Source organism: Lolium perenne, chromosome 2 (assembly GCF_019359855.2).
Source record: "Lolium perenne isolate Kyuss_39 chromosome 2, Kyuss_2.0, whole genome shotgun sequence".
Taxonomy (NCBI): domain Eukaryota; kingdom Viridiplantae; phylum Streptophyta; class Magnoliopsida; order Poales; family Poaceae; genus Lolium; species Lolium perenne.
The window spans coordinates 73453584-73474269 of record NC_067245.2 but is presented as its reverse complement, the minus strand read 5'-3'; the positions used below and the strand labels follow the sequence as shown (position 1 = coordinate 73474269).

At 43.9% G+C, this 20686-nt stretch overlaps 1 protein-coding gene across 1 annotated transcript; it reads right to left on the bottom strand.

The window, feature by feature from the left end:
- Positions 1–1746: 1746 nt before the first annotated feature.
- LOC139835515 (uncharacterized) lies at positions 1747–19360 on the bottom strand. The gene is made up of 7 exons (XM_071825372.1): positions 19202–19360; positions 18961–19107; positions 18667–18879; positions 18437–18588; positions 2090–2430; positions 1808–2004; positions 1747–1752 (listed from the first exon to the last, which is right to left on the bottom strand). The coding sequence occupies exons 1-7, from the start codon at positions 19358–19360 to the stop codon at positions 1747–1749; spliced, it is 1215 nt and encodes a 404-aa protein (XP_071681473.1).
- Positions 19361–20686: the final 1326 nt, after the last annotated feature.

Below are 20686 nucleotides of genomic sequence, written 5' to 3'. Positions count from 1 at the left end.
GTCCGGCCAAGGAATTTTTGTACGCAGCTTTTGTCGGCCAGGCCGGCGTAGAGAACCGGCCAGGCCGGAAAATAATTAACGAATATACGAAGGCTTTTGGCACTGCATTCCGGTCTGGCCGGCCACAGCCACCAGCATGTCCGGGGAGAAGACTTACGGCAGCAGCCTCTGTCGGCCTGACCGTGATCCTTAGCCGGTCTGTCCGGCAATGAATTAACACCACCAAGAAAAATGCAGATGACAAGTACCAAACTTTTATCCATTGCGCCAAATGTTGAAACGCTTTTTGTGAACTCACTTTATGAGGCTAGTGTTATCCCTTTTGTACCAGTTCAGTAATTTGTTGACCTAAGCTATTAATAAGTCCTAATCTATGGGTATTATTTTTCAGAAAGTCAATACACAATTGGTTTTGGGTAAATTCCTGCACCTGAAGTATTTGGAGATAAAGCTTTTCATACCAAGTTATTATCATCCGCAAAGGTGTTAACGGATTGTTTGCAAAAGTTTGACAACAAATTCTGCGCAATAAAGATTATAGTGATGTCCACGGACAATAGTGAGACTATCCGGCACTTGATGATTGCATACATATTCCACAAAGTATGGTATTCCATATGACGCAAATAGGTATTGTAAAGTATAGTTTCCAAGTCATTACACAGCAAATAGAATATAAAATGAACAAAGTCTTGAACACCGCCGGGAAACCTTCTACGGGACGAAAACCCGACCATATCCACTAGACCTTGGACCTAAGCATCATCTTCCTCGCCATTGGGGTTGAGTAGTTTATCTTTGACCCTATCCAGCTTGTTACTAGGTGAAAAAATTATTTCACCGACCATAACTTCTCTGGTAGAGTCAACGAGTGTCTGCAAAAATAAATTAAGAGAACATGTTATGACATGTGCTGCTAGTTCATCATGTAAGTAGAATTTTGTTTTACCTACCTGTGTAATAGTGGTTCTAAATTCATCTCCATCCCATTCTTCCATACATTTTAGGACCCAAAGTCCACATGAGTTTCTGTCATAATACAAGACAAGCAAAAAACAGTAAGTAACATTGCATTGTATATTAATAATATAGATGAAAATTAGTTGCACCATGTACTCACCCATCCTTTTGTCTTGGCATTTTGTATTGTTTTATAGGCCAGTTTGAAGGATCAGGAAAACCATGATCTGCTTTTGCTATGTCATAAGCAAGTTCGGTTCTCTGAAGTAAAACGAGTAGTTAAGATTAAGTAAGTAATGATTAATATTTTAACAAAATACTTATGACAGAGTAAAGTAGTATGAAAACATACCAATGCTTCAATGATATGTATGTAACTGCGAAGAACATAGAGGGAATCTAATACTTGAAATTCCTTCTTGGGTACATGCATCACGACGGTGACCCAATGATTGCCATTAACGTTTACAGCGAGATAGTACTGCAATAAAAATATGTAAGTATGTTTCAATATACACTGAATGAATTGTGTACACCATTGCATTGCATGTGCTCGTACCTTCGGTTTATGGAAATACTCGTCCATGCATCTGTGAATGGCTCGATTCTTCTCTATTTCGATCTGGTGGTGGCCGGGTGGAAAAACATCTCTACCCCTCGTCCTCCCTTCTATGAGATGCGTCGACCTCCATGTGGTGGACAGGACACGATCATCTGGAACACGACGAGACAAGTGTCGCACATAAGCATTGATGACCTGCAAAATTTATTGGTACACACAACTAATTAGCCCTTCAATCAAGAAAGTTATTGTGTAATACAACAGGGATAAAAAAATTGTTTTTACATCGCCCATCAACCAGTCATGGGTTATAATAGGTGCAACATGGTGGGCAGTCAGCACGAGTCCTTCAGAACTGTAAACTTTTTTGTTGCGGCGTCGGGAGCACTTTGATAGTTCTTTTACAAGTGACACGGCAGCTTCGACGTGATCTTCAGTCAAATCATTTACCTGAAGTAGTGCATCTAGTGAATGGAAGTTACCTGCAACGAACAAGTAACGGGTGAACTGCGGTTAGTGATATGCAAAGGTCGTTAAGAAATTTGCATGTGAGACGAACAAACTTACCCTCAGAATTTTTGTCATCTCGGAATTGACGCTTGTTTGCCATTTTTTCAGACAAGTAAGGGGACCGGACCTTTGCGGATGGCATGCGCTTCCGCTTCTGAGGTTCATTTGGCTTTGCAGATACAAATGCTGAAGACGATAATGAGGATGACGATCGAGCGGGAACATCATTTGTAATTTCGATAGGATCTTTTTTGTCACCCATGCTGCAATTAAACAGTACAGATGGTTGAGGATCATCGATCATTAATTTGCGTGCAACAGGTGGTGCATGTGTGCTGCCATTTGCATTGTCTAGCTCGTCCTCGTCAACATCCTCGTCGTCAGCATCTGTGGTGACCCTGCATACCACTGCATGTTGTAGTATGCCAGTCGTTGATATAACATTCGCGAAGTACCATTCCGCAAATATTACATCCCTCAGAGTAGTACAACAGAACATAGCAAGGTCCATAACTCATTCACATATTATTACAATCATCATACACAAGTCGTCTCGGAGCTCCTCTTGGGTCCTAAGAGGATAACTCCTGGGTTCGAGGCGAACCCAACTTAACTTACAATACCATTATCTCATTAAACTAAACATTTATTTAATCAAGCAGCTCCTTAGGAAGAGTCTGTGCTGCTCGGCTACTACTACTCAGCAGATATCTCTAGGCTTGTTCTCCTCCGGAAGCCTCCCCGGATCCGTAGACTATGATATAGTCTACGCCTTCAACTCCACCTGAGAGGTCTGGTTCCTCGTAGCCGATGATCTCGGCTCCATCATTGCTGTCGTAGTCCTCCTCCTCCAGACGGTTCAGACAATCTAAGCATGGGGTTTAAGAGTGGTATGAGTACGAGCGTACTCAACAAGTTCATTATAGATAAGAGGTGTTTAATGCACTAGCTACGATATTAGACCAGAAAGTCTAATACCAATGCAAGTTTTGATAAACATTTCTTCAAGAGATTGCTTTTATTTCAAAGAGCTATGTCCGTCAGCCTTCACCGGTTTACTAGAACTTCATGGAGCTCCTTTCCGGCCGCGTTCGCAGTTCCTCAATCCCGGAACAGGGAGTGACAGGTCACAGTTCTTTACACTCTGCAGAGGTGTGTTGCTTTACCCATAAGAGATCTTAACCTTGGTGCCAACCGGGCAGCTTTCCCGTCCACACTTCCTTCGGTGTGAGGCCTGGTATAAGGTCTAGCCAATCATGTTCCTCCGCTACCTCGAACACCCACCCTTTGTTGCATACTCCGACCCTGGGTCCACGCCGGCCCCATTATTCCCATATATTTCAGGGTGGACTCCGACCACGACGTCAATGCAGGGCTCTACCATACATTCCTACGCCGGCAGATGCAACCCATCATAGACCTCATTACCGTTGGGACTTCTACGGGTTCCCACCCCTGCATCAAGTCTCGCAAGATCATGAGCACCCGGTAATGAGCATCCGTTGATGAACGAGAGGTGGAAACACTTTTGACTACTCCGTCCCACTCCGGATCTTATGGTTAACACGGGTATTACGGCACAAGAATCACTGGCGACATTTGTTATTTAATCCTAGATGGATATAAACCCTTGCAATGGAACCTCCACCATATCAACACAATCCATGGTTCCATTGCCCACCACATAGTCATATTCATAGTTATGAAAGTAGTGGTTTTGATTTTTATGCAATAGTGATAACCATAATACTTTGCAAGTAATTTGATAGAAATACTCAAATGACATGAGCAAGTGATGAACTTGCCTGAACACTGCAAAGTTCTGCAGTTGGTAGGTATGGACTGACCCTTGTCCTCTTGTTCTGAAAAATAGCATCATTGTCCGATAAGGGCAATGGTTAAAGAAGCAATTATGCATGATTCCATTTTTAGGGTTTGTTCCCCCCTTCCGATGTCGTTATTATTTCATGTAAGAGGTTAATACTAAGAATGATTTGAGGATACTTGTTTAAGAGTAAAATACTACCTTGAAATGTTGTCAAGGTGTTTTTGAAGTCCAAATGCATTAATGGACTTATTTTCATTATTGAAAATAATATATGTGATTTAAATAATTATTTAAATCATCAAATTTTAACTTATTCTTGTTTACTCCAAAAATTCTATTTCATATTTTATTATGATAGAGATTTTTATACTGAGTGATTTTCATATTTTTAATTATTTTTGTGGAGCTTTTAAACATTTAGTATGAATTTTCAAAGTTTCAGTATTTATAGAATTTGTGAAATACCAAATTTGCCCCTGGGCCCACATGTCAGTGGAGCCCAGTGGGTTGGGTTAGACCAGCTCGGGTCCAACCGACCCGAGCGGTCGGTCGCTCACTTCCTCTCCTCGCGCCGCTCGACCTAACCCTAATCCCCTTCGCCTCTCTGGCGATTTCCTCGTCGCCGCCCCCTTCTCGGAATTTCTCCGGCCAACTCAGGCCGCCGCCACCGGCGAGATCAGATGGATCTGATCCGCCTTTCGACGGCGGACACGGTGGTCCGCGTCGATCTGGATTTCATCCACGCTACCATGCGGCCCCAACTCGCCTGCAACCCTGGCCGCATGGATTCATGGTGATGCGCCGCCTGCCGGCGCCCCTGATGCTGCGGTGTTGCTGTGCCAGGCCGTGGTGCTATGGTGCTGCCATGGCCTGGCTTGGCCTGGCGCCGCCGCGCTCCGGCGTGTGCCGCCGTGGCCGCCATGGCTGCGCTGTTCTCCTCGACTCCGGGTAAGTGCGCCTCCGTTCCTGCTCCTCCCGTGCCTCGACCTTCTTCCATCTCTAGCTCGCCACGGCTGCTCCATTCCGTGGAGATGCCTCGCCGTGTCCATGCTCTGCCGCCGTCTAGCTAGCTGTGCAAGCTTGCGTGCTGCTGCTTGTTTGCGCTTTCTTGTCTTTGCTACTCTACTTGCCCTAGTCTAACCGCGTGTGCTCACCGTACGGTGGCGTATGCTTCCTGTGTCTCCTGACTCTGCTCACCCTAGTGGTTATGCATGGTATGATCTATCTAGATGCTCAATTGAGCATCCCTAACCACTGCTGTGGCTTGCCTGTTGGTGCTATGCTTATGCTCTGGCTCCCCTGGTTCACTACTGTGAGTGATTCTTGCTGTTTAGCAAGAACCAGTGTTGTTTGTGTGATGATTAAATATTGATGGCTCATGGTAGGCTCTGCCTTGCTTCATTGTTATCCATATACATTAACTTCTTGTTGATATGCTTCTGGATTCAATCATAAAATGATTTATGTAATTATCTGTAATTCAATTGTTGCTTAACTGTGACTGTTTGGTTTATATAATTCATGAATGGATGCAAGGCTTGTCTCTGACAATCACTTGCATAGCATGCCAAGCTCTGATGATCCTATGATCATCAGCTGCTTGATTGTTGCTGGCTAATCTACTGTATGTGCCTCTCTGGTGTTTGTTTTTGAGTTGTGTGACACCATATCTTGTCTTTGGTGCCAGGTGATGCTTGCTCAAGCATCAACTGATGCTTGGATTACTTGACTGTTTCATTTATCTGTGTTTCCTGGCTTTATTAGATGGATAAATGATGTGAACTGTTTAGCAGTAATGATCTCATGGATGGAATAATGAGGCTAAAGGGATGCCAACCACTGGTTGGGTACCCTAGCTCATCCTGAACCCTACTGGGTGATGATGTGATGCTTTGGTGATCTGTTTAAGTGGCTAGGTAGCTGATGTGACCCTAGCAGGCTTGATCTGCTAGAATGGTTGCTCCTGCCTCTCTGTGACTTGCTATGGTTGGGGTTTGCTTGCTGGAATGGAACTACTGCTCACTGGCTTGATCCAGTATTGGACTTCCAGTGGCCTTTTGATGTTGACAAAGGATATAGACAAGGAATTGTCTATAGTCTGATGGCATAGGTAGCTGTAGGTGTTAAGTGTGTGGGCTAAGCTAGCTGTGACATCATCCCTTGCTGGATTCCTTTAATTATGCACTGATTTGCATAACTACTGTTCCCATAGGATGACTGCCTAGTGGTCTTTACCCATATCTGCTTGCACCAAATGGCTTTACAGCCAGATGATGACACAAACATAGGGTATCTACCCTTTTTGGTGTGCTGGAAATCATGCTTGTGCAATTTTATGAACAGAACCATCTGGTCTGTTCATGTTCATATTTGTACCTTACTCCAGCTCCTAGAAATAGTGTGTTGGAGTAGAGGATTGCTTCAGTGTTGATCTTTGGTTGAGTTACTTGCCCTGCTCCTCCCGGCTAGCTTGTGAAGCTTGGTTTATTTTCTCGTGATTGGGAATAGATGAAACAGCTCTAGCTGTTCATACATTCTTGGTGTTCTTGGCTGTTCTTGGTGTTTTTACCACTGCTGCTTTGTCGATGGATGAGCAAATGGCTAGGGTTTGAGCACTGAAAATGTTATATATGGTGTTCTTGTACTCTCCCCGGTCGACGGCTTGTGCCTGGTCACTTTGGTGACTCTCCCTGGTCTCTGTGTGTGCTGTGAGGCATGCAGCTATCCCTGTGAGCTGCCTGTGTGCTTCACAGGTTGGGACTTGGTCCTTTGGCTTGACACCCCGGCAGTGTTTGAGTTATCCTCTCAATTTGATCATATTTGCTAACCTGCCAAGTGGTTTTACCACTTGGCATAATCCCTATTTTCTTGTCTTTGTTGTCTTACTATGCAGGTTTAAGGAAATGATCAAGAAGTTCAATCAAGTGATGTCCAAGAAAATCATGAAGATTTTCTTATCTAGTTTAGCCATTTACAATATCTTTGTAATTTTTATTTTCTATTTTCAATTCTTGTAATGTGTTGTATTGTTCTTTTATTTCACTTATGAATATTGTAATGACATTGTAATGTGTGTGATGATCAATAAAGCTCAAAGTTTCCTTAATGAGCTTTACTAAATAAATGTAATGTTTATATTCTTGATTATTAATATTTGTTTAATGAATTTCCTCAATTTTGAATTATGAGATATTCATATGCTGTTTAAATTTGAAATTCAAATTCAACCTTGGTTTGAATTCAACCATGTCATATCATTTGGAATTCAATCAAGTAAACCCTCCTCTCTCCTCTTAAAACCCTAAACTAGTGAAGTAAGAAACAAGTTTGTCGCACTCTCGAAACCCTAACCCTGTAAGGTGTCGAGAGAGAAACTTGTCCCCCTTCGATGCAGTTTTTGTTTAAAAGCGCGAAATTTCCCCAGAATTTACTATGCAATGCACATCCCTTTCTAAAATCTACCCCTCGATCGTCTCTAAACCTGGGACATTACAGCCTTTCCCCCTTAAAGAAAACTTCGTCCCGAAGTTGTGGTTGTAATACCTGAACAGCTCGGGGTATGTTTTCCTCAGGTCTTCCTCTTTTCCCAGGTGGCTTCCCTCTCGGGGTGGTGCTTCCATTGTATCTTGCAATACTTGATTGCCTTATTTCTGAGTTGTTTCCAGCTTTCCTCGAGAATCTTGGCTGGCTTCTCGATGTATGTCAAGTCTGGTTGTAACTCCAGCTCCTCATGTGATATTGGTTCATCTGGGGTCTTCAAACATTTCCGAAGTTGTGACACATGGAATACATTATGAACTTGAGCTAACCTTCCCGGTAAATCCAACTCAAAGGCTAAACCTCGATTCTGACTCAGTATCTTGAAAGGTCCTATATATCTAGGACTGAGTTTCCCTTTTACTCCAAACCTCTGGAGTCCTTTCATCGGGCTTACCTTAAGATAAACCATGTCTCCAACTTGTGGCTCCCACGTTCTTCTCTTCTGATCGGCGTAACTCTTTTGCCGACTCTGGGCTATCTTGAGCCTGTCTCTGATAATGTCAATGATTTGTTGTTTTTCCTTGACATAATCAGGGTTGAACTCTTTGCTTGCTCCGGCTTCATACCAACAGATTGGTGATCTACACTTTCTTCCATACAGAGCTTCAAATGGTGCCATCTTGATGCTGCTTTGGTAACTATTGTTGTATGAAAACTCTGCTAAAGGTAGATGCTCCTCCCATGATCCTCCGAAGTCTAGGGCACAAGCCCTAAGCATATCTTCTAAGATCTGATTGGTTCTCTCGGTTTGTCCACCGGTTTGTGGATGATACGCGGTACTATAATCCAACTTGGATCCTAGAGCTTCGTGAAGTTGCTTCCAGAATGCTGATGTAAACACAGATCCTCGATCCGATACGATCTTCTTTGGCACTCCATGCTTACTTACGATCTCTTTGATGTAAAGATCGATAAGTTTCTCTCCTTTATCCTGCTGGTTTACCGCTAAAAAGTGTGCACTTTTCGTCAACCGGTCCACGATTACCCATATCATGTCCTTCTTTTTATTAGTCATGGGTAGTCCGGTGATGAAATCCATTCCGATTTCCTCCCATTTCCACTCTGGAATAGGTAGAGGTTGTAACTTCCCTGCCGGACTCTGATGTTCAGCCTTCACTCGCTGGCAGGTATGGCATTCTGCCACATATTGTGCTATCTCCCTCTTCATGTTATTCCACCAGAATAGTTCCTTTAAGTCCATGTACATCTTTGTACTTCCCGGATGTATTGAATATGGTGTTTGATGAGCTTCCCGGAGTATTACTTTCTTGATTTCAGCAATATCCGGAACGCAAATCCTCTTCTGGAACCACAAAGATCCAGATTCTCCACGGTGAAATTCTGATGGTCTTCCCTCATCTATTCTCCTCATCTCTTCTACAATGAATGGATCGTCCAACTGACCCATCATTATCTCATTCTTCAAGTTAACATTAAGTTCCTCGGCTACTTGCAACGCCGATAATCCTTCATGGGCTTCCTTCTCCCAAAGTTGTATTTGGGCTTGGCTTATTTCCTTCCTCAACTCCGGTGATATTTCTTGTTCCACTCCTCCGGTACTCTTCCTACTCAGGGCGTCTGCTACTACATTAGCCTTCCCTGGTGTGTAATTGATTGTCAGATCATAATCCTTGATCAATTCTAGCCATCTTTTCTGCCTCATATTGAGTTCTTTCTGAGTGAAGAAATATTTGAGGCTTTTATGGTCTGTGTAGAGCTCACACTTAGCTCCATAGAGAAAATGTCTCCATGATTTAAGTGCGAATACGACCGCTGCTAATTCCAAGTCATGTGTTGGATAGTTCACTTCATGAGGTCTAAGTTGCCTCGATCCATAGGATATCACTTTCCGATCTTGCATGAGTACGCAACCCAATCCATGTTTGGATGCGTCACAGTACACGGTGTAATCCTTGCCAACTTCCGGAACTGCTAACACCGGTGCTGTGGTGAGTTTTTCTTTCAGAGTTTGAAAACTCTTCTCACACTCCTCTGACCACACGAATGGTGTATTCTTCCTTAGCAACTTTGTCATAGGTCCTGCTATCTTAGAGAATCCTTCAATGAATCTCCGATAGTATCCTGCCATTCCTAGGAATCCTCGGATTTCCTTGACAGTCTTGGGTGCTTCCCATTCTAGAACTGCTGCTACCTTACTCGGGTTGACAGCAATTCCATCTTTGCTAATGACATGACCCAGAAATTCCACTTGATCTAGCCAAAATTCACACTTACTAAGTTTGGCATAGAGTTGATGTTCCCTTAGTGTTTGCAACACTAACCTCAAATGTTCAGCATGTTCAGCTTTGTTCTTGGAATATATCAGGATATCATCGATAAATACGATGACAAACTTGTCAAGATATGGCATGAAAATCTTATTCATGAGATTCATGAATATTGCTGGGGCATTGGTTAGTCCAAAAGGTACTACAAGGTATTCATGGTGTCCATACCTTGAGACAAAGGCAGTTTTCGGAACGTCCTCCTTCTTGATCTTTATCTGGTGATAACCCGATCTCAGATCAATCTTGGAAAAGACTCCCGCTCCTCTAACCTGATCAAATAGATCTTGTATCCTTGGAAGTGGATACTTGTTCTTGATTGTGACGTTGTTCAGATTTCTGTAGTCTCCGCACATCCTTCTTCCTCCATCCCTTTTATCTACGAAGATCACAGGTGATCCCCATGGTGAAACACTCTCCTGAATGAATCCCTTTTGTTCCAAGTCATCCAATTGCTCCTTCAGTTCTTTCAACTCCTTGGGCCCCATCTTATATGGTGCCTTAGCAATCGGAGCTGTTCCTGGAATTAGGTCGATAGTGAATTCTATCTCCCTATCTGGTGGCATACCAGGTAATTCCGCAGGAAACACATCCTGGAATTCATTTACTACAGGTATATCTTCTAACTTCACTTCCTTCATGCTATTCAGCTGTAGCTCAACTTCAATCTGTGTGTGTTTGTCGCCTTGGTAGATCATTCTACTTCCATCGGGACTTTTCAATGACACCGTCTTGTTTACACAGTCGATCAATGCTCCATTAGCTTCTAACCAGTTCATACCAAGAATGACATCAATGTCCTTCATCGGTAAAATGAACAGGTCCGCGTCAAACGCGCACTTATTGATCATAATGACTTGTTTTTGTTTGGCATGGGTTACTAATATCGTTCCCCCCGCAGAAAGTATGGTTATGGGTGTATCTAACTTAGTGCAACTAATCCCATGTTTGATGATGAATTGTTGAGAAATGAATGATGTAGTTGCACCAGTATCAAAAAGTACTTTGCCAGGATGAGTGAGTATCTGGAGCGTACCTATCACCGCTTGGTCAGAGTTGACCACCTCCTCCAGACTGGTACAGTTCAGCTTGCCGAAGGGCTTCTTATTCTTCCAGTTGCCTCCGGTGTTTCCTCCTCGACCTCCTCCTCCTCCTGACTGACCTCCTTTGTTCCTATTCTTAGGGCAATCCCTAAGCATGTGTCCTTCCTCACGGCACCCGAAGCATATGATTCTGGGTTTCTTACAGTCCTTGGAGAAATGCCCCGTACCTCCACAGCTTCTGCAAACTATTTGATTTGCAGTTTGGAATGCCTGGTTCTTCCTACTACCGTAGTAGTTGCTGTTGTTGTTGTTGTTGTTGTTGTATCTGGGCTTGAAACTCAAGCTAGTGTTAGGCTTGTTACTAACAAACCTCTTAGGCTCATACTTGGCCTTCTTCCTCTTCTCTTCTTGCAGTTGTTTGAAGTCATCTTCAAGAGTGATGGCTGCATCCACCAACTCTTGGAATTCCGTTGCTCTCATCATCCGTAGCTGCACCTTAAACTGGGGACTTAACCCCCTCAGAAATCTCTTCTTCTTCTTGTCCTCGGTATTGACTTCCTCAACCGCATACCGGGACAGCTTTGAAAACTCCCTGACATAAGTCAGGATTGCCTTATCCTTCTGCTCGAGACTCTCGAACTCTCGACGCTTCAGTTCCACAATACTTTCAGGGACATTGGATTCCCTGAACTTCCTTGCAAACTCCTCCCAGGTGAATACCTTTCCTGCCGGATACACGGCTACAATGTTGTCCCACCATGATGCGGCAGGTCCACATAGCAGATGGGTAGCATATCGGACCTTCTCTTGGTCATTGCATCCAACAGTGTTGAGCTTGCGCTCAGTATCCATCAACCAATCTTCCGCGTCCATCGGCTCGGGCGCGTATGCGAAAGATATCGGCTTGGTGTTTTGGAAGTCTGCTAATGTGACTCCCTGGTTCTCAGGTCTCTCCACCCTATTCTGCTGCATCAGATCCTGAAGGAATTTGTTCTGCAGCTCCAGTGTTACACGTTGCCTCTCTTCCGCCAGTTGCATGTACTGGATAAAGTTCTGCTGAGTCATGGGTGGTGGTGGTGGTGGAAACTGATCTCTGGCTGCACCCTCAGCCTCTTCCTTCTCTTTTGCTTCGCGCTCCATACGCTGTGCTTCCGTCTCGTTTCCTAACGTTCCCGACATATCCCCCTAGTTCTGTAACACAAGATGATACTCATAATTACTCCATGCGCAAGTTTTCTGAGCTCAACTTTGTGCACAGAACTAGTCACGCAATGGAAATCAAGAAGCAAATCCAAATCATACAAAACATATACCCTGTATATACATACATAAGTGGTCTTATTACAATACTCAAGTCGATGTGAGTATGCAAACTCACTTATTAAAGTATATGTACAAATTTATACAAATATTACAAACTATAATACACGTGGTACTTGTGTATTATAGCCACGCCTCCCTTGGTGGACTTCTATTCGGTCTTCACTCCCGATACATTCCAGGCTTCCATCCGGTCGAACGCGTCGTCCTCCTGATAGACCCTGGAACGTAAGGTCTCCCCGTTGGCTTGTAGTCCGAATCCGATGATGACCCTAAGGAGAAATCGGTGTTCACAAACTGATCGTTGAGTGCATCATAGTCCACCCATCGGGTGTACTCTCCTGTAGCCCCACCATAAGGGTTACCAAAACCCATACCCGACTCAACCTGTGTCGGATATCCTCCATCCACTCCTTCATTACTAGGATAGCTCTGGTTCTGGGTTGTTGCATCATCGTTCATCTCTCCATCATAATACTCCGTAGTACTATGGGTTCCAGTATCATTTCCCCAACGCCAACCCCTAGAATTCTCGATTGGAGTCTCGGAACGCTGGTTGTTTCCGGATTCCGCTCCGCCTTCGTATCCCCCATAGGAACTACTCAGGTAGTTCCCAGGTGTAGCAGGTGTAGGTTCACGTGCAAGTGGATCAAAGCTGATGTAGTCACCAGCTGAATAAACTGGTGTGTGCACTACATTCTCCATAGGTTCTTTCCCCCTACTCTCCTCCTTGGGTTCGGTAAATTCTTCTAGCATCGTATCAATAGCTCCTATCAGATGATGATTCAGCTGAAAGAGTAATGATATGAAATTACGGCTATTATCCATATATTTTGCCGCTGCTATGGGTTTGCGTTTGGCGTATTTGTAGTGGTTGAGCAAGGGATCTTCTTCCTCCTGATTATGGGGAATATGGGAAAACTCGGAATCCATAAGCTCTTTTGTCTTATGTTCCCGTATGTCGGTTATGGCTCTCATAACAGCTATATGATAGGCTGTGTTGGTTGTCCTAGCTTCTCCAGCTGGCATGACTACGCTCATTCCCAAAGATTCGGGAAGTCGCAGTCCTACTCTGCACTTGGCTAACACTGGTCCATCATAGAACATGTACTTCTTTACTGGAATCTGGGGATCACACCCAAATTCCAGCAACATGGCTCGTAGGATATCAGCAAGTCCTCCTTGGTAATCGTTCAGTGTGGAATCCATAACTTTCACGTTTCTTCCCGGTCGTGCACTAGCCATGTTGGCTGTAGAAATAGAAAGATTATAAGATTAGTAATAATACATCATAATAGAGATAATAAAGAATTATCGCACTAAAAGATATGATTGTTATATTCTCAATTGAATATACACCATATTTTTAGAGAATTCTTTACTAATCCTATTTGACTCCTAACGTTTGGTCCCATTTACTAGGTTCCAACCTAAGGTCAAAGCTTTTGCTCTGATACCAACTGTGGTGACCCTGCATACCACTGCATGTTGTAGTATGCCAGTCGTTGATATAACATTCGCGAAGTACCATTCCGCAAATATTACATCCCTCAGAGTAGTACAACAGAACATAGCAAGGTCCATAACTCATTCACATATTATTACAATCATCATACACAAGTCGTCTCGGAGCTCCTCTTGGGTCCTAAGAGGATAACTCCTGGGTTCGAGGCGAACCCAACTTAACTTACAATACCATTGTCTCATTAAACTAAACATTTATTTAATCAAGCAGCTCCTTAGGAAGAGTCTGTGCTGCTCGGCTACTACTACTCAGCAGATATCTCTAGGCTTGTTCTCCTCCGGAAGCCTCCCCGGATCCGTAGACTATGATATAGTCTACGCCTTCAACTCCACCTGAGAGGTCTGGTTCCTCGTAGCCGATGATCTCGGCTCCATCATTGCTGTCGTAGTCCTCCTCCTCCAGACGGTTCAGACAATCTAAGCATGGGGTTTAAGAGTGGTATGAGTACGAGCGTACTCAACAAGTTCATTATAGATAAGAGGTGTTTAATGCACTAGCTACGATATTAGACCAGAAAGTCTAATACCAATGCAAGTTTTGATAAACATTTCTTCAAGAGATTGCTTTTATTTCAAAGAGCTATGTCCGTCACCTTCACCGGTTTACTAGAACTTCATGGAGCTCCTTTCCGGCCGCGTTCGCGATTCCTCAATCCCGGAACAGGGAGTGACAGGTCACAGTTCTTTACACTCTGCAGAGGTGTGTTGCTTTACCCATAAGAGATCTTAACCTTGGTGCCAACCGGGCAGCTTTCCCGTCCACACTTCCTTCGGTGTGAGGCCTGGTATAAGGTCTAGCCAATCATGTTCCTCCGCTACCTCGAACACCCACCCTTTGTTGCATACTCCGACCCTGGGTCCACGCCGGCCCCATTATTCCCATATATTTCAGGGTGGACTCCGACCACGACGTCAATGCAGGGCTCTACCATACATTCCTACGCCGGCAGATGCAACCCATCATAGACCTCATTACCGTTGGGACTTCTACGGGTTCCCACCCCTGCATCAAGTCTCGCAAGATCATGAGCACCCGGTAATGAGCATCCGTTGATGAACGAGAGGTGGAAACACTTTTGACTACTCCGTCCCACTCCGGATCTTATGGTTAACACGGGTATTACGGCACAAGAATCACTGGCGACATTTGTTATTTAATCCTAGATGGATATAAACCCTTGCAATGGAACCTCCACCATATCAACACAATCCATGGTTCCATTGCCCACCACATAGTCATATTCATAGTTATGAAAGTAGTGGTTTTGATTTTTATGCAATAGTGATAACCATAATACTTTGCAAGTAATTTGATAGAAATACTCAAATGACATGAGCAAGTGATGAACTTGCACGAACAACTGCAAAGTTCTGCAGTTGGTAGGTATGGACTGACCCTTGTCCTCTTGTTCTGAAAAATAGCATCATTGTCCGATAAGGGCAATGGTTAAAGAAGCAATTATGCATGATTCCATTTTTAGGGTTTGTTCCCCCCTTCCGATGTCGTTATTATTTCATGTAAGAGGTTAATACTAAGAATGATTTGAGGATACTTGTTTAAGAGTAAAATACTACCTTGAAATGTTGTCAAGGTGTTTTTGAAGTCCAAATGCATTAATGGACTTATTTTCATTATTGAAAATAATATATGTGATTTAAATAATTATTTAAATCATCAAATTTTAACTTATTCTTGTTTACTCCAAAAATTCTATTTCATATTTTATTATGATAGAGATTTTTATCCTGAGTGATGTTCTTATTTTTAATTATTTTTGTGGAGCTTTTAAACATTTAGTATGAATTTTCAAAGTTTCAGTATTTATAGAATTTGTGAAATACCAAATTTGCCCCTGGACCCACATGTCAGTGGAGCCCAGTGGGTTGGGTTAGACCAGCTCGGGTCCAACCGACCCGAGCGGTCGGTCGCTCACTTCCTCTCCTCGCGCCGCTCGACCTAACCCTAATCCCCTTCGCCTCTCTGGCGATTTCCTCGTCGCCGCCCCCTTCTCGGAATTTCTCCGGCCAACTCAGGCCGCCGCCACCGGCGAGATCAGATGGATCTGATCCGCCTTTCGACGGCGGACACGGTGGTCCGCGTCGATCTGGATTTCATCCACGCTACCATGCGGCCCCAACTCGCCTGCAACCCTGGCCGCATGGATTCATGGTGATGCGCCGCCTGCCGGCGCCCCTGATGCTGCGGTGTTGCTGTGCCAGGCCGTGGTGCTATGGTGCTGCCATGGCCTGGCTTGGCCTGGCGCCGCCGCGCTCCGGCGTGTGCCGCCGTGGCCGCCATGGCTGCGCTGTTCTCCTCGACTCCGGGTAAGTGCGCCTCCGTTCCTGCTCCCCTCCTGTGCCTGACCTTCTTCCATCTCTAGCTCTGGCCACGGCTGCTCCATTCCGTGGAGATGCCTGCCGTGTCCATGCTCTGCCGCCGTCTAGCTAGCTGTGCAAGCTTGCGTGCTGCTGCTGTTTGCGCTGCTGTGCTGCTACTCTACTTGCCCTAGTCTAAACGCGTGTGCTCACCCTACTGTGGCGTATGCTTCCTTTGTCTACTGACTCTGCTCACCCTAGTGGTTATGCATGGTATGATCTATCTAGATGCTCAATTGAGCATCCCTAACCACTGCTGTGGCGTGCACGTTGGTGCTATGCTTATGCTCTGGCTCCCTGGTTCACTCGCGTGAGTGATTCTTGCTGTTTAGCAAGAACCAGTGTTGTTTGTGTGATGATTAAATATTGATGGCTCATGGTAGGCTCTGCCTTGCTTCATTGTTATCCATATACATTAACTTCTTGTTGATATGCTTCTGGATTCAATCATAAAATGATTTATGTAATTATCTGTAATTCAATTGTTGCTTAACTGTGACTGTTTGGTTTATATAATTCATGAATGGATGCAAGGCTTGTCTCTGACAATCACTTGCATAGCATGCCAAGCTCTGATGATCCTATGATCATCAGCTGCTTGATTGTTGCTGGCTAATCTACTGTATGTGCCTCTCTGGTGTTTGTTTTTGAGTTGTGTGACACCATATCTTGTGCTGGTGCCAGGTGATGCTTGCTCAAGCATCAACTGATGCTTGGATTACTTGACTGTTTCATTTATCTGTGTTTCCTGGCTTTATTAGATGGATAAATGATGTGAACTGTTTAGCAGTAATGATCTCATGGATGGAATAATGAGGCTAAAGGGATGCCAACCACTGGTTGGGTACCCTAGCTCATCCTGAACCCTACTGGGTGATGATGTGATGCTTTGGTGATCTGTTTAAGTGGCTAGGTAGCTGATGTGACCCTAGCAGGCTTGATCTGCTAGAATGGTTGCTCCTGCCTCTCTGTGACTTGCTATGGTTGGGGTTTGCTTGCTGGAATGGAACTACTGCTCACTGGCTTGATCCAGTATTGGACTTCCAGTGGCCTTTTGATGTTGACAAAGGATATAGACAAGGAATTGTCTATAGTCTGATGGCATAGGTAGCTGTAGGTGTTAAGTGTGTGGGCTAAGCTAGCTGTGACATCATCCCTTGCTGGATTCCTTTAATTATGCACTGATTTGCATAACTACTGTTCCCATAGGATGACTGCCTAGTGGTCTTTACCCATATCTGCTTGCACCAAATGGCTTTACAGCCAGATGATGACACAAACATAGGGTATCTACCCTTTTTGGTGTGCTGGAAATCATGCTTGTGCAATTTTATGAACAGAACCATCTGGTCTGTTCATGTTCATATTTGTACCTTACTCCAGCTCCTAGAAATAGTGTGTTGGAGTAGAGGATTGCTTCAGTGTTGATCTGCTGGTTGAGTTACTTGCCCTGCTCCTCCTGGCTAGCTTGTGAAGCTTGGTTTATTTTCTGGTGATTGGGAATAGATGAAACAGCTCTAGCTGTTCATCTGTTCTTGGTGTTCTTGGCTGTTCTTGGTGTTCTTACCACTGCTGCTGTCGATGGATGAGCAAATGGCTAGGGTTTGAGCACCTTGAAAATGTTATATATGGTCTTTGCTTTGTACTCTCCCTGGTCGACAGCTTGTGCCTGGTCACTTTGGTGACTCTCCCCTGGTCTGTGTGTGCTGTGAGGCATGCAGCTATCCCTGTGAGCTGCCTGTGTGCTTCACAGGTTGGGACTTGGTCCTTTGGCTTGACACCCCGGCAGTGTTTGAGTTATCCTCTCAATTTGATCATATTTGCTAACCTGCCAAGTGGTTTTACCACTTGGCATAATCCCTATTTTCTTGTCTTTGTTGTCTTACTATGCAGGTTTAAGGAAATGATCAAGAAGTTCAATCAAGTGATGTCCAAGAAAATCATGAAGATTTTCTTATCTAGTTTAGCCATTTACAATATCTTTGTAATTTTTATTTTCTATTTTCAATTCTTGTAATGTGTTGTATTGTTCTTTTATTTCACTTATGAATATTGTAATGACATTGTAATGTGTGTGATGATCAATAAAGCTCAAAGTTTCCTTAATGAGCTTTACTAAATAAATGTAATGTTTATATTCTTGATTATTAATATTTGTTTAATGAATTTCCTCAATTTTGAATTATGAGATATTCATATGCTGTTTAAATTTGAAATTCAAATTCAACCTTGGTTTGAATTCAACCATGTCATATCATTTGGAATTCAATCAAGTAAACCCTCCTCTCTCCTCTTAAAACCCTAAACTAGTGAAGTAAGAAACAAGTTTGTCGCACTCTCGAAACCCTAACCCTGTAAGGTGTCGAGAGAGAAACTTGTCCCCCTTCGATGCAGTTTTTGTTTAAAAGCGCGAAATTTCCCCAGAATTTACTATGCAATGCACATCCCTTTCTAAAATCTACCCCTCGATCGTCTCTAAACCTGGGACATTACAGCATCCTCGTCCTTCTGAACTGATGTGAAGTACTTTGATGGATAAACTCCCTTCTGGCTGCTCTCGCTTTCCTTGTCCCCTTCAGACGTGCCTTTGTTCTCGCGTCTATAAATGATCCCCTCCTGATTTAACTTTGCAATAACTCTCTGCAATCGAAAAAAAAATGTGTCATGGCAGGTCCAAAATGAATGATGCGTGCATAATTAAACTCGCCACGTTTTTACCTCTGCGCATAAGTCTGCTATAGTTGCAATCTGCTTACGGACAAGAGTAAGCTCCCCAGCCATGCGATTAACCCTTTCCAAAAGTTGCTCCATGTAAGGGGGGTTTTTCGCAGGAGTTTTTGTGGCCTTCCTTGAAACAGATGTTTTTCTCCCAACACTATTTGCTGTGTTTATTTTTGAGAGTCTATGCTCCGCAGTAATATCGTTGTCAATCTGCATGTTACAACATCAAATTATTTATTGTTGTTAAATATGAGCTGCTGAAACAAATATGAACAAGAAAAAATTGTTTACATTTCCCTTCCCACGGCCATATTGCGCGTCGGAGGCGTCTCTCTTCTTCCCTTCTACTTCGGTCCAGTTCTTCATCAATGGGTACATACATACCAATGGGTTAAAGGCTGGTGCACCAGGAGGTTGCACCTTCTCCCAATACATGTACTGCAGAAGAAAAGATGTTAAGAATGAGTAAGAAATAGTTGTGACCAAAAAACTGCAGTTAAATATTACCTGACTAAGAAATATTACGGTTTACCTGTAATGCCGCCATGTTTCCTTTTGGCCACTGCCTCATTACGCGTCCACCTTTACACTGCCTTATGCCCTCCAAGGTGTACTCCAGAGTGAATGAGTTCCAGTTTATCTTCCTAGCTCGATCGAGGTCTTCTACCAATGCATACATCGGCTTCAACATTACCGTATTAGAGTACGGTGCAATTACTGTGGCGAGAAGCACCATCATGGCCTTGCGTACAAAATCGTCATCCGAGGCACCACGAAGCTCAACATCCAATATTAAATCATCAATTAAGAGATTCTCTGTTGACGGATCGAGCCACTCAGGTGGTATCCGTCCCTGCGCTTCTTTGCCTTCTTGAGCAATTATGGCCACAACGTTTAAACCTTTGTCTTCTAAACCAAATAATGCGTAGATTTCTTTGCCTCCTAGGGAAATATGGTCCTTTCCCTCATTTAACCCAAATGTACTTGTTTTAAGATCAAAAGCTTGCACTAGAAACTTCAGCACTGCCGCATCCTTATCCTTGGCATTTCGAGCATACAATGTACACCGGATCCAAAAAGTGCACCTCGTTGTTCGTTTGACAACATATCAACAAAGCTGCACCATTTTTCAACCGAGCAAGGAACTTCGTCAACTTCTTCCATCCTGTAGATAACATACATGATTATTTAGCAATTAGAAATTGGCAATTGTTTAAGGTGTCGATTTAACAAAAAAATTTGTACTTTTCGGTGGTGATACTACGGGTGTAACAGGAAAAAAATTATGGGACTAGAACAAGCTGATGCGGGAGCGGTGTATAATTAAATATAAGCATCCCAAGTGATTCATGAATTTTAAGTACTGAAGACATGGAAATATAAGTAATACTGTCTCAATAGAATAATATCTTAGACTAATTAACTAAGGCAGGATTGGTAATACAACGCCATTGCCGGACATGCCGGCCAGAGCTCCGGACAGGCCGAAACAGCAACGGACATGCCGGCTTAAACATCCCGGACTGTCCGGCAAACGCGCCGGACTTGCCGGCGAGATTGACGGACTGGCTGGCGTGTAGGGGAACGGACAGCCCTGTCGGGAGCTCAACGGACTGGCCGTCGTGGTGAGCAACTGTCAGGCTGGTCGTGCAAACCCGGACTGTCCGGTAGATCCGTATGACATTGATGAACCCTAGTCTGAACCCTAATACCCTATTTTCGCCATTGTTTACAGATTACTATGATCTACATACGCAAAGGATTGAAGAACTTGTACTATTGCAGAACCCTACCATTAATCTACTTGCCACATTGATGAACCTTAGGGTTGATGTGTAATACCTTGTAGGATGCTTCCAAGTTGTAGATGGTGCAGAACTTGGACGCGACGTGGGAGGTTTCGATGGCACTCGTCGGAGTGGCTCGCCACGGCGGGTCATGCACCTCGCTTCGAAGCAAGGCGGCGACCGGAAGACTTTTTGTCGATGGCGGCGGTGTCGCGGTGACGAGTAGTTGA

Bases quoted from the DNA above. Each gene is read 5' to 3' on its own strand.
- LOC139835515 (XM_071825372.1), bottom strand. From the start codon at position 19,360: ATGTTGAAGCCGATGTATGCATTGGTAGAAGACCTCGATCGAGCTAGG. The intron at 19,108-19,201 runs GTAAACCGTAAT...TTTCTTCTGCAG, and splicing joins GAAACATGGCGGCATTACAG to TACATGTATTGGGAGAAGGT. The intron at 18,589-18,666 runs GTAAAAACGTGG...TTTCGATTGCAG, and splicing joins TAGCAGACTTATGCGCAGAG to AGAGTTATTGCAAAGTTAAA.